The 14,532-nt window shown below is 43.0% G+C and overlaps 1 protein-coding gene across 2 annotated transcripts in view; it reads left to right on the forward strand.

Annotated features, from left to right (window-relative positions):
- Positions 1-1,839: 1,839 nt before the first annotated feature.
- Positions 1,840-14,532, forward strand: part of LRBA (LPS responsive beige-like anchor protein) — a 706,055-nt gene continuing 693,362 nt past the window's right edge. The window contains exons 1-2 of one of the 2 annotated variants that reach the window (XM_075543710.1): positions 1,840-2,073; positions 2,752-3,189. In XM_075543710.1, the coding sequence (XP_075399825.1) occupies positions 2,971-3,189 (219 nt within the window). In that variant the 5' untranslated portion in view covers positions 1,840-2,073; positions 2,752-2,970. Of the gene's footprint in view, positions 2,074-2,277; positions 2,416-2,751; positions 3,190-14,532 lie in introns of those variants that run through there. The other variant, XM_075543711.1, reaches the window with a different exon arrangement.

Consider the following 14,532-nt stretch of genomic DNA (forward strand, 5'->3'; position numbering starts at 1 on the left):
GCACAATGTTAACAGTGAGCTCACAAATCCATGGTGAATATTCTACACCAAACTGACTGCTGTGAGTTGATTCTGACTCCTAGGGACCTTGTAGGCCAGAGCACAACTCCATAGGGTTTTAGAATCTTTCATATTTATAGAAACAGGCTGGCCCAATTTACTCCAGCAGAGCAGGCTCAAAACGTGCTTCTTTTGGTTAGTAGTCCAATGCTTAATCCACTGGGCCACCAGGGCTCCTTAATACAAGCATTCCCAAGCTCAAGGCCTCCCATCCATTTTGACTCAGTGAAACTACAGGACAGGGATATCTACTCCTTTGTGTTTCTGCAGCTTGAAAATCTTTATTGAAGAAAGCCTGAGCTTAATGAACAGCCCACTATCCCACTGTGGCTCCTCACAAATATTAGTCCTAGATAATTTTAAATCAGAGATGGGGAAACTTTTTTTCTACCAAGAGCCATTTGGATATTTGTAACCTCCTTCTCAGGGCATACTGGTCAAACATCTAATTAGTTCACCCCTTAACTTGAAGGATGGGACTGCCTTTGTGAGGCTTGTGATGTTAAATGGCATTGAGCTCTACAGACCTTCCACATCTTTGATGGAGACGGACAAATGTTGACTAGCTTGTGGTGAGAGACCTGATGGCTAGTGTTGTCAGTGCTGAGCACCACCAGGTGAGAGCACTTTCACCTTCCTCATCAGCTCCTTAAGGAGAGGGTAATTAACAACCTTTTCACTGTTTTAATGCCTTTCTGAAAACACAAAAGTGTGAAAGACAAAGTGGAAGTCGTCTTTTCTCCTGTAGGCGAACTCCTCCTCATCTTATTTCGGATTTAGTCAGTTAACTTGAAATTCAAACCGGGGGCGCTCCAGGAAACTTTTGTCTCTCAAACCAGTATCATTTTCCCCTGACGTTCACAGTGCTTCCTAACTTCTGTTTGAGCCCGTTTTTTGTTTCACTTTCATTTTAAGGAGCAAAGAGTCTTTGAAAACATGGATTTTAAGGCCTTAAGAGTCGTCTCCTAAGGAAAATTTATTTTTTCTCAACGCACACGGAAGCGTGTTTTACTGTTAATAGTGGGGTTAGAGGTTAAGGCTTCCTAAAATTATGACGGTATAAATCCTACCTAACTTTGGAGAGGAAAAAGGAAAAAAACCAACACAGGGTTTTTGAACCGTGCTCCCACGCTGCTTGGAGCGCGCAGCTGTCTTAGGAATCCTCCGGTCCTTAGAATGTGGGAGAGGTGGGGGGGGGGGGGAAGGCAGCTGCAAAGCAGGAATCCGTTCTCTCTTCTCCTGGACGCGGCCTCCTCCCTCCCGAGAATGGTGGCAGCTGCCGGGGCATCCCGATGGACATCTCTTTCCACGGCTCCGCGGAGCGCGGCGGGCGGCAGCTGGAAGCAGCCAGGGCGGGGGCTCTACGCTCCGCGCCGCCAGTCCTCAGGCTCGTAGCCGTCCCCCGGGGTGACACCTTGGCAACGTGAGGCGCATTACCTCCTCGCCCGGAGCCCCGACGGTAACTCGGTAGAATCAGAATCGTTCTCCTCGGCCCTTGCCAAAGCCCCTTCCCAGGCTGGAGGGGCAGAGGGGAGCGTCAGGGGCGGTCCCTGCTCGGAAGGGTCTCTTCCCGCCGGGCCGGACGCACACCTGGGCGCTACCTGAGCCCCGCGCCCACCCGGGCGCGCGGCTTTCCGCCCCAGCCTGCCAGCGTGCAGCTCCCAAGGCCCCTCTGGGGACCCCGGCCGCCCGCGCGCGTCCCCTCCCCGCCCCGCCGGAGCCCCGCGCGCGCGCCCCCGCCCGCCCGCCCGCTCGCGCACGCGCACGCCGCGCCCGGCCGCCCTCGGCGCTGTCATGGCGGCCGCGAGCAGCTTCGGTGGGCACGGGGCGAGCCGCGGCGGCAGCCTCCTGTGGCCTCGCGGCAGCCTCGGCGGCGGCGCCCGTAGTGCCAGCAGCAGCCGCAGCGTCTGCAAAGGCTGAGCGCCAGGGTGGGGCGGGCCAGGAAGCCGAGGAGTTCTGTGCAGCCGCGGGCTCCCGGGCAGCAGGCTAGGCAAACTTGGAGGCTGCGACCAGGTGCACCCACCTCTCTCTCCTCCCTCCGCTTCCCGCCGTCGCGCTCCGGCACCCCCCGCCCCCTCACCCCGGCGGCCTCCCCTCCCCTCCTTCCGCCACCCACACCCCCCCACACACCTCCCCTCCCCTCCCCTCCCCTCCCCTCCCCTCCCCTCCCCTCCTCTCCTCTCCACTCCCGGGCGAACCTCAGGTGTCTGGCGAGCGGCGCTCCGCCCCGCCCCTGGGCCGAGCGTGGCCGGGAATCTCCGCCCCCTCCCCCGCCTTTTCCTGCCCTGGATCCCCGCCGCCGCCTCCGTCTCGCGGTGCCCCGGCGGGGGGTGAGGACGAGTCCGGAGTGCCTGGGTGAGGAGGAACTTTCTACCTCTCTGGTAGCGTGGGGGCTCCCTCCCCTATTCCGGCCCCCTTCCCTCCCCCCGCCCTCCAGTTTCTCTTTGCGTGCACCTGCGACGAGCGGTCGCCCGGTGCCCACAACCTGCGGGAGCGTGGGGAGGAGGGGACCTGTTCTGGGGCCGCTGGGACCCGCCTTCACCCCGAACGCGGCTCCTGCAGCCCGGCCGAAGCGGGTGGCTAGTCGTGGGGGCCCTTTAGTAACTTATCTGTCCCTTTCGTAACACCTGCCCCCCCCCACCTCCCCGAACAAAACCTAGCCTATTTAATATATATCTAATCTTCCAATAGGGTTTGGCGTTGTTGTCAGCCTCGGGGAGAGAGATTGGACAACTCTAGTCCTCGCGGAGGAGGGCGACGCCGAGGACTTGACACAGCCACCGCTTTGGGGGGTTCTCAAGTTGGAAGGCAGAGACCTTTGGGTTTGCGCTGCGTGCGCGGTGCTTATTACTACTTATCAGGACTGCTGCCCCCGGGTGACGCCAAGGTGTCTGTTCCCGTGCGCCGACAATGGCAAGCGAAGATAACCACGTCCCCTCCCCGCCACCAACAGGTGATGACGGGGGAGGTGGAGGAAAAGGAGAAGAAACCCCGAGGGAAGGGGGAGCATTGCCCCTGCAACCAGGGATCCCCATCAGAGGCATTCGAATGAAATTTGCCGTGCTGACAGGATTGGTAGAAGTTGGAGAAGTATCCAATAGGGATATTGTCGAAACTGTCTTTAATCTGGTAAGTAGAGAGATGTTTTATAAGCCACCAGTCTGCCCTGGGTGGGGGAACCTGAAGTTAAAGCTAAAACCATGCATGTGCGTGTCCGTGGATAGAAACGCAAAGTTCTATGGGCCTAAAGGAAGCAGCTTCTTGTGCTTTTCAGTTTAAAGGACTTACGCAAATATAGATGCTCCAAGTTTCTTTATAAGTGGGTACAGATCACTTTTTTGTTAAGGAAATAATCGTTGCTATGGAAGTTTTTGGGGCGTTCCAGTGGGAGATTTAAGTTACTTGTAAAAAAGAATCCCTTAGGATTTATATTTATGTGCGCATTTTCTTAATTTTTTGAGCAATTTAAGTTATTTTTGGATTTGAGAAGTAATGTAAACGAATAGCTCTATCTGCTCTCTTGGGTCTGGATTATAGTAAAGTGACTTTGCTAGGATAAGTTTTAAAGACAAAACTCTTGTCTTCATGATTTGAGATTAATTTGTCACCAAGTTAAAGTACTTGTTTTAAATTTTAAATAGCTTCACTCTTAGACATGATATAGGCTAAGTGTTTGCAATGAATGCACAGTTACATTTAAAGTAATCTTGTGGAAATTGGGAGTATAAAAAAAGATTGTGGAAGAGAAGACATAATATTCTATTCCTTTTGTAAATTCATGCTTCTTAAGGATGCTTGATCATTGACCATTGCTAATTATAGTACTGTGAACCTTGAATGTTACTTTAAATAAGTTGATATTAAGTAACTTCCTTTATCCCCTATATAATATCATTGCTTCAAATGGCCCATCATTTCTAATGAAGGACTTTTAGATTTTTTGTTCCAACATCTATTGTCTACCAACCTAATGTTTTCAAGGTTAAGCTTATTTTATTCCAGGCAGTTAATTATTTCCTTCACTAGACCTTTTAAGTCAAGTCACCTGCTACATTTAGAATGAGAAAGTAGCTATGTGAAATTTACTTATTTTTGGACTATGAGAACTTGGGAACAAACTGGGCACTTCTCTACCAATTTGTTGTGTTGAGAGTTTATATATAGATAGCTACAGACACAGATATACATACTTTTAACTTTATATTCTAGAAATGCACAAGTACACATATACAGTGGTACAATGAATTCTGGCATCCACTTCACTGCTTCAGCAATTTTTAACATTTTGGGGAACTTGTGTGTGGAGGTTTTAAATGTTTTGATTCTCAAGATAAAGTTGATAAATTCCGTTATCTAAAACTAGAGGAACTTGAAAAACTTAAAAAAAATTTTTGTTTTCTTTTTGTAAACCTTATGTATCTTGGATGATAAAGAACAATCTGTGAGAGTGATAGTCCATGATTAATTAGTTGTGTTTGAAGACACACCATTCCTTTGACAGAATGAGGATGCGAACTCTTCTGTATGGCTAAGATTAGTTAGGTTGAAGTTTTGAGTCTACCCAAAGGTGCCTTGGTGATTTACCTCGGAGCACGGTCTACTCTGACACACTTCGGCCAGGAGTTCAGATGAATTCAACCACAATTGGTTTGGTTTGTTCTTTAGAATATACTGAGGAGGGACGGTGGGTGGGTGGGTCCGTGGGTCCCCTCGCGTTGGTGGGAGGTTGGATGTCCAAAGATGAGCCACTTGGATTTTTATCTTTAAGGAGAAATCAAGTCCCATAGTAATAGTTTGCTTATATGTTTTCTAGAATTGTTAGCCTGTAGTGATTTTAAGGGCATATCTAAAGTCCTTCAGAGCCACTGCTTTGTAAAGTAATAGATGTCACCCACTGCCCTCCTTTTCTCATGGAGGGCAGATGGCATGCAGGCACTTCCCGCCTGTGGCTTCCTCCCTGATCACACTAGTCATGTCTTCTGGGGGTATCTGAGGGCTTGGTCAGTCTTTAGGAAATCATGGAAGCCGAAATGTTTTTAGTACTGCTGCACCCGAGTATTTCCTCATTGCTAGCTCTCAACCATAGTTTTAATTCTACTCAAGGAAAATACATGAACTAATTATAAATGAGTTTTCAAACTGCCAGGCAGTCAACAACTTTCTCTCTGTGATTCTCAATCTACGTAAGGCCAATTGCTGAGTTAGCTGATTTGAACTCATGGTTGGGTTTTTGATGGCTGTGAGCTTTCAGAAATAGATGGTCAGACTTTTCTTTCAAGGCTTTTCTGGGTGTGTTTGAACCACCGACCTTTCCGTTAGCAGCTGAGCACATGAACTGTTGGCATTGCTCTTGAACTTCGTGTGTGTGTGTGTGTGTGTGTGTGTGTATCCCATTTTATAGACGGGGAAACTAAGGCACTGGAAAGTTAAGTAGATTGCCTACAGCTTGGTGTTTCTCAGCCTTTTCGGGAGCACTTGTGTGGCATGCATTTACGGAGTTCGTCACTTCCCTAAGCAGGTGTTTGTAGCTCGCATATTGCTTTTACCAGTGTGCCGGCACAAAGATCATAGGTCTTGCAAAATGTTACTGTGAAATCTCCAATAATAGATTTTAGGTTTTCTTTTTTAACTTTCCACATTTTTCTTAATAAAGACTTTAGAAGTAAAAAACATTTTTTCAAGTAATTTAGTTTTCTTTTCATCACTCAATGAAGTTGCCAAAAGTTGATCATTAACTTTTTATTAGAGTCAGTGCATTGCGTTAAAACTTCTAAAGTTGTGAAAAAGGATACAAGCAGAAGAGCATGTAGCATTGTAAATAATGAACTGTCTGTCAAACTTGGCCAGGCTGTTGCTAATGTCAATGTGACATTGCCCTGCCTCTAGTGAATATTATCAGTACATGTAGCCACTTTTATGATCACTGTAACTTTTTCCTTCAGGAATGTTATTAAATTACGTGTTTTACTGATTATGTATTAGCTACTTTCAACAATAGACGGTACTATTAAAATCAAACTGTACCCCTTTGTCCTAAGTCGTCCCAACTAGTTGGGACTCAAGTGGCATTTCTTTACAAAGTACTGCTTTCATAGTTACTAATGTAGCTTCACCTTGGGTCCTGGTGGCGCAGCAGTTAAGTTTGGCTGATAACCACAAAAACGTTGGCTGTTCAAACCCACTTAGCGGCTCTGCAGGAGGAAGACTTGGCCATCAGCTGCTGGAAAGATTACAGCCAAGAAAAATACATGGTGCAGCTCTACTCTTGTCACATGGGGTCCCTGTGAGTCGGGATTGACTCAGTGGCACCCTGACTACAGCAGCAACTACAGCAGCAGCAGCAGCAGCAACAAGCCTTGCATAACTGTCCCTTTGGAAGGTACCTTTCCTCTGGCAATTTCTTTTGCGAATCTGCTTTTGTAGGTGAATTTTGACTAATAATTCAGCTGTGTATTCAAGCACGTCAGACTCCTGGTCAGCTTGGTCAACTTTGGCATACGCATTTCCTGTTGTAATTTAAGACCTTTTTTTTTTTTTGTTCTCCTCTGTGTGCTTTAGTAATTTGTCTCTTGTACCAAGAATAATTAATGTATTGGCATGATTTCAGGAACTTCTTGCTGCATTTAAAGCCTCTATCCCAGATATTTGAACATATTTGTGCTGTTTAGTTCAGGCATAGTGTTTCCCCTGAAATATATGATTTTATGAAATTTTAAAAGGCAATTGTGATTTTATTTTATTTTTGCAATTGTGATTTTAATGAGAATGTTGAAGCTTAAAGTATCAAATATATGTTTTCATGACTAATTGCATGGTATTTGACAAATGCCCTGCGAAATGTTAATGGTGGGCACTCTCATAGCTGCAGGAAATGAGCTGCTGGCACAAAGGCTCTGTTTGTAGTGACTGTGGGCAGAGGGTGTACTTGTGGACTTAGCCAGCCTCTATTCTGTTCAAACAGATTGCTGTTCTAACAGTCACCTGGACCCAGTGATGCCACACCTGGTTTTTCAGGAAAGACTGAACACCTAGGTTCTAAAAAAAATACTATTTTAAAAGTCAAATAAAAAAAGAATTAAAGGCACCACGTGGGCCAGGTAATTCAACATGTTTTTTTCCTGATGTTTCTAGAAGTGATTTCTCCGTCATATCTGCTGTCATAAATTTAAGGGACAAAGTCATCCATTATAGAAACATGGTTGTTAATGAGCTCCTCCTCCCCTACTATCAATTTTTACTTTATATTATAAGTAATAGAAAATTGTAGCTCATTTAAGCACAGTAAAAATGACAAATGAGCATTTGTCTGGAAGTCGGAGGTAGGGCAAGACTTACCGTGGGTTCCAGTAACACAATAGTATTAAAACCCAGCTTCCTTCGGTTCTGTTTTCTGATAAATGTTACTATTACCCTCATACTTGTAGAATGGCTGCCACCGGCAGTGGGGCCACATGTAACCTTTTCACATCTCTTGGGGAGGAAGAGGGAATCTGTGGGTCCTAACATTCCAAACTAGGGTCCTGATTGAACTGCCAAACCAATGATTGTAGCCATGGAAATGTAGTGATTGGTAAGACAAGCAGGGCCAACTGTAAATTTTATGATTGAGGCTATTTTTCTCTGAAGTCCTGGTGTTGTATGAGAAGGGGTGGACACACACATAAAAATCTGGGGAAGAAATTGAAAGGGAGAATGGATTCTTAGTAGACAATCAGAGGTGTCACCTAAGTTCCTTCTCTTTAATGTATAAATAAGACAGCCTGTACCAGCAAGCCTCCTTCCTGTACTTCTAAGAATTTGGCTGCTGTGTTAGCCTGGGTAGACTAGAGAAAACAAGCTAGAGATACTGATAGGTGTGGAAGAGAGAAATTTATATCAAAGAACAATTGTACATTAAGAAAACATCGCAGCCCGGTCCAGGTTAAGTCCATAAATCCGATTAGTCCATATGTCTGTAACCAGTCTATAAATTCTTCAGACTTTCGCAGCACATGCAATGATGCTGAGTGCAAGAAGATCACAGGCCAGTGTGTGGAAAGTCTTGTGGATTCAGTGGCGGTGGAAGCATCTTAGCACTGGCATGGGTTTCCACGTGGCTCTTCCAGCTCCAGGCTCTAGTGCAGGTGCCCTAAAACTTGTTAAACAGGGGGCCAGTTCACTGTCCCTCAGACCCGTTGGAGGGCTGAACTATAGTTAAAAAAAATTATGAACAAATTCCTATGCACACTGCACATATCTTATTTTGAAGTAAAAAAAACAGACGGGGCAAAAATACCCGGCAGGCTGGATAAATGTCCTCAATGGTCCGCGGGCCATAGTTTGAGGATGCCTGCGCTCGTGTAGCTTCATGTGTCTTGTCATCAGGAATACGAAACAGAGAGTGGGTGTGCCCTCTCTTCAGTGAGGTATTTATCTGCTCAGCACCTCCAATGAAGTCATCAAGCAGAGACCTGATTGATGGGCTCAACTCTGTCCCTTCACAAGTTGACACCAGATTATGTAACAACCACAGACTGCCTCTTGTCAACTTGACACTTACACAACTCTTAAGCCAAACATGTTTTTTTAAAAAAAAAACACAATAAAATCATCTGTACCTAACAGGATGAAACTAAAAATTCATACAATTCAATATTTGCCAAAACCTTTAAGCATAATATTCTATAAGTGAACATACAATATTCTGTGTCTAACAGTTGCAGTTAGGTAACACCTATACCTTAATTCTATAATCTTATGAATATATCCCAGCATGTATGAAAGCTTGTAAGCCAGCCACTTCATGCTTTTATCTGCCCAATTTTGGGTATCCAATTTCTATACTGCCCATTTACACCAATCCCGTGCTCTAAGGAGACAATCATATTCTTTGATGTGAAGAATCTTCATTTCAGTTGGAGCCTTGTGAGCCCACATCCAGAAGCAAAGTCAAATCAGGACAGGTCCATAAACTCAGCAGGAACATGCACCAGTCCACAGGCTCAAAAATCTCTTTATCTGGTTGGGTTCTGGTCAACTCAATATGGGCTGCCTGACTTAGCCTCTCCATGGTGCCCTTTGGTTGCCTTGCCTTTAGACCATGGGCACGGTCACAAATTCTCAACAAGCCTAGCTCGCTTGTGCTAGGTCATGAACTTCTGACCAGTTAACCTGCTTTCTTCTCCTCCTGTCCCTGTAAACAAGGTCCATGGGTGTCAGTGGCCAGACAGCCCATCTCTATATTGCTGCGTTTCTCCCACTTTCACCCCTATCAAGCGCTTCAGCCTGTTCAGTCCTAGGAAGGAGAGTTTCTTCATGGTTCCAGATACTTTTTAGCTTCTGATGAAAACTCCTAGTTCTAAATTAAAAAAGCCAGAGTCCCCCCCCACCCTACACACACACACACACACACACACACACACTCACACACACTCTCTCTCTCTCTCTCTCTTCTCTCGCTCTCTCTCTCTCTCTCTCTCTTCTCTCGCTCTCTCTCGCTCTCTCTCTCACTAACTCTCTCACTCTCTCACTCTCTCACTCACTCACTCACTCACTCGCTCGCTCACTCACTCGCTCGCTCACTCACTCGCTCGCTCACTCACTCGCTCGCTCACTCACTCGCTCGCTCACTCACTCGCTCGCTCACTCACTCGCTCGCTCACTCACTCGCTCGCTCACTCACTCGCTCGCTCACTCACTCTCACACAGCACATTAGGCAAGTGTCTTCACCTTCCAATGTCCTGAGCACTCAGGTCACTGGGTGGGGCTTAGCTTTTCAGAGCCTCCTTTGTAGGCGTGTCCTAAACATTTAAAGATTCAAATTGTAACGGCTGAATGCAGGCTTACAAACTCTTGTTTTCATACTTCCCAATAGTCATTTCTATCCATCAATATATCAACAATAATAAGCAGAATAAATCAGTATAAACAAAGTAGAATCCGATTCTAAACTCAAATCTTGAAACAGTCAAGTTCAGTCCTTATTTAGCTTATCTTAATCCTTACCTAAATTATTCCATTGATTCAAAATATTGTCTTAGGCCTCTGACTGGATCAAGCCAGAGCCAGGCTTTCTGTCAGCCATTTTCAGTATGCAGCACGGTCTCTGAGAAATTCAAGAGGTGATTTCGTCCCATGAGTTCAAAATATATATTAATCACATTCGTTTTCGCTATTTCAAACAGGAATAACCAAAGACAACAATTGAGAAGAATTGAAACTTTAACTTCCCATGTTCTTTCCATAAAACAATGCAGTAAACTGCATGGCCACCCTTGACCTCCGGCTAGCCAAAGAAGAAAAGCTACCATGAGTCAGGGCTCGAACAAGCACCCATTATCTTCATTATTTGTTTCTCTAGTACCCCACTTCCAAATACCATAATGCGTTATTCTGGTAGACTAGAGAAACAAATCCAGAGACACTGATATGTGTTTAAGAGACAACTTTATATCAAAGAGCAATTATACTTTAAGAAAACAGCTCAGCCAGTCTATAAATTCTTCAGACTTACAAAACAAATACAATGACGCTAAATGCAGGAAGATCACAGACCAGCGAGTGGAAAGTCTTGTGGATCCAGTGGCTGTAGAAGCATCTCAGCGCTGTCATGGGTTTCCACAGAGGGCCTCCAGCTACAGGGCTCTAGTGTAACTCCATATGTCTGTCATCAGGGATACGAAGGGGGGGTGGGGTGGGATGGTTGTGTGTGTGTGCGTGCGCTGTGTCCTGCGTCCTGCCTCCTGCCTCCAGTGAGCTATTTATCTCCTTAGCACCTCCAATGAAGTCATCAAGCAGCAACCTGATAGGCTAAACTCAACCTGTTCACTCATTGACACTAGATTATGTAACTATCACAGCTGCTACTTGAAAGGTCAGTGGTTCAAATCTACTCCAAGGTGATTCTGTTATCTTTGGAACCCCAGTAGGTCACTGTGAGTCCTAATTGACTCCAGCAATGGGTTTAGTTTTTTAATGTTAAAGGTATATATGTGAGGAAAAAAAGAGATGAATCATTTCTCAGTTCTTAGCATTTTGCTTTAGTTTCCCCATCTTTGCTTTCGGGAAATGATAAGGTAGAATGAGGATTGAGTGAGCATTAAATAAGGATTAAGCAAAATTTGTGCAATTGTGACCTCAATCTCATTTTAGAATATTTACATTCGATTTGATAAATTTTCTACTTTTATAACATTCTTCTAATTTAGGATCACGATGCTAATTTATTGGATCGTTTTTATGTAAGAATAAAAGTGAGGTACTGGTTAAATTCGTCTTTGCATGTGGGTATCTACTTATCCAAGCACCGTTTGTTGAAGAGGGTCTTTTTTTCCCCGTGGAATTATCTTGGTACTTTGTGAAAAATAAGTTGGGTGTACCTGTGTAAAGGTTAATCTGCACTCAAAGTTCTGTCTCATTGATCTGTATGTCTGTTCTCGTACCAGTACTAGATTGTTTTGATTACTACAGCTTTAGTAAGTTGAAATCGAGAATGCAAGTCTTTGGATTTTGTTCATTTTCAAGTTGTCTTGGTTGCTTAGTCCTTTGCAGTTTTGTATAAATTTTTGCATCATCTTGTCAGTTCCTATAAAAAAAGCAAGCTGGAATTTTGAATGCATAGATAATTCGGGGCACGTTGAGTATGAACATGCGCTATATCTCTATTGTGTTACTGTTGCCATTGAGTCGATTCCTCTGTTTATGTAGCTCTTCCTTAATTTTTACATGTTTATACTGTTTATTTCATGAAGAAATGAATTACTTCTGAGTAAACTTTGTTTTTGTATTGAAGTGCTTCTAGAGGCATCTTTATGCATCTAAATTTTCACAAGATTAGTACATGGACATTTGTATAAATTATCAGATGAACATTTGCATAAATGAATATTTGCGTAAACTATCAGTAGATATTGCTAGATTACTGATAGGAAATTAATGATGGAAGAAATTTGAATGAATTGGTAAAAAAAATTGGAAAACTCCCTGATTTCTTAGAAATGGTAGCATTTGTTGAGGAGAGTTCAGCTGCTCATCAGAAAGGTCATTGTGAAACACTCCATGAACTCCACTGGAGGAAGATGTGGCAGTCAGCTTCTGAAAAGATGATTTTTTGGGGGAATGCATTTTATTGTGCTTAGGTGAAAGTCTACGCAGTAAATTAGTTTTCCATTTACTAAATGATACACCGGTTCCATGACAGTAGTTGGAGCTTCTCTGTGTACTAGTGCTCCCTATTTCTCTCCTGCATCCCTAGTTTCTGTTTGTCTAGTTTCCCTGACCTCCTGGTTGCCTTGTCTTTGTTGTTTCTGTAAACACTTACTTCTGTGAAGACTTGCAGCCTCGGACACTGTATGGGGCCATCCGACTCTGCTCTATAGGGTCCCTGTGAGTGGGGATATATTCCAGGGCAGTGGGGTTGCTGGGTAGAAATAAGCCTGGTTTCCACGTGAATTGGTTCATCATATTGATTGATTGATGATAGTGTGTGTGTGAGTCGATTCATTTTAAATTGAGAAATAATTTGAGAGCTGAATAATTAGGTTTTTTTTAAACACTTGGGAATTACAGAAAAAGGATGTAAATAAGCATTTTGTTTCTCACATTGACACAGCTCAACTAATTTCAGAAATGAGATTCCTGTTTTATAAAGTATCTCTTGACACTTATATTCTTGATCTCTTGAAAAATAGTTTTGGAATGCTGAAAGGAAAAATGTTTAGCATAGGTATTTTTAGAAATAGTACTTAAAAAAAGAATTAAACCCTGGTGGTGCAGTAGATTAAGCACGGGGCTGCTCACTGCAAGGTTAGTTGTTCAACCGCCCCACCCTCTTAAGTGCTCCATTGGAAGGAGACTGTCTTCCCCGTAAAGATGTGCAGTCTCAGAAGCCTTTAGGAGCAGCCCCACTCTGTTCTCTAGGGCTGTCACGAGGCAGAATGGACTGGGTGGCAGCAGGTATGTGTGAATGTATGCATGTACATACATACATATACATTAATATATCTGTATCTTTGTGTTTCCAGACTTTCCACAGTGGTTGGTACTTAAAAATATCTGTTTAAATTAAAGGAAAATATCTTATGTTTGTTCTGTTGACATTATAGTACAATAATTAGGAAACCTAGTTTCTTTTATTCTTTTCTGCCAAAGATGTTGTGGAAACATTAATGTATAAGTTAGTACTCATTTCAGACGATTGTAAAGATATTTGTCATGCAGCTGGTATTTTTATTGTACAATTTTGAGTTACTTTAATTGCTACTTTACCTCTAAGAAGAGCAATCAATAAATTCATTTTTATAGTAGTCTGTTATAACCTGCTCTGAAATTAGTTTGTTCATTTTACATTAGTAATTTTTTATAAGCCTTCATTTAATACAGGTCCTTGTGAATAGATAGCTAGTGAGTGTTTGCCTTAAAGCTGTTGTGAGTATCTAATGGACTTAATTTCATGAAACACTCTTTTTAGATTAAACAGGAAAGTGTGTGTGTTTTTTTCCCTCACATATTTGACTTGTGCAGGAATAATTTGTGTGGTTGAAATGTGCTTTATGAAATAAAACTTCTTTTGTGTCGCCAGAGGGTCTGGATGGTTGCACATAGAGGATTTTGTAGAGTAGATTCTTACATTGAATACGAACTTGGACATAAAATGATTTCTGAACTTTATCTGATGCTTGACTCTGACCTTTTGTTGTCTCTGTTGCACCTGACTCTTCGTATTTGATATTTTTCTTGACCGAGCTGAACTAATCCAGTAGTTAAAATTGTTATTTTGTATTAATTTTAATTAAAGCCCTTAATTTCTGTAAAATGTTGACATTTTATAGAACGTTTAGGAATTGGATTATCTGTATATTCTTGTAGAAATCACAAAAAAGCATAATGAGGTCTCAATTATGTTTTGTTAGAGAAAAATGTATTGCTTGAGAAATGAAAAATAATTTCTCCTTGTTCCATGATCTCTTAGTGTAGTGACTAGTGACTTTATTAGTGTAGCATTTTTGTTTATAAGCTATTGTAAATCTCTTAAAGTGTGGTCATTTGGATTTTTTTTCTATAGAAAATATATTACTTATAAAGTAATTTCTTAAATCCTGTCTATTTTGCCTAGTTGAATAGAATTTCTATATTAAGCCTAAATCTCTTGAATAAAATGATCATTATTTCAGAGCTTATATATACACACACATATAAACATTTTAACACAAAGCATTTTCTAAAAAATGTTGATTTAACATTAATACATGAAACCTAAAAATGAACAAGTAATCCTGATAGTAGTAATATAGGTAATGAATGTCAACTGGCTTCTTAGCATATCTATCTGGAAACAAAGTGACTCATTCACTGCCTTACAGTCAATTCTGACTCAGAATCTTAGTGTCGAATGGGTTGTGAGTTGGTTGGGCTGTAAGTCTCAAGGTCAGCAGTTTGAAACAGGAGCTGCTCTGTGGGAGAAAGATGAGGCTGTCCATGCAGGTAAAGCTTTA

This window comes from Tenrec ecaudatus, chromosome 3 (genome assembly GCF_050624435.1).
Source record: "Tenrec ecaudatus isolate mTenEca1 chromosome 3, mTenEca1.hap1, whole genome shotgun sequence".
NCBI classification, from domain to species: Eukaryota; Metazoa; Chordata; class Mammalia; order Afrosoricida; family Tenrecidae; genus Tenrec; species Tenrec ecaudatus.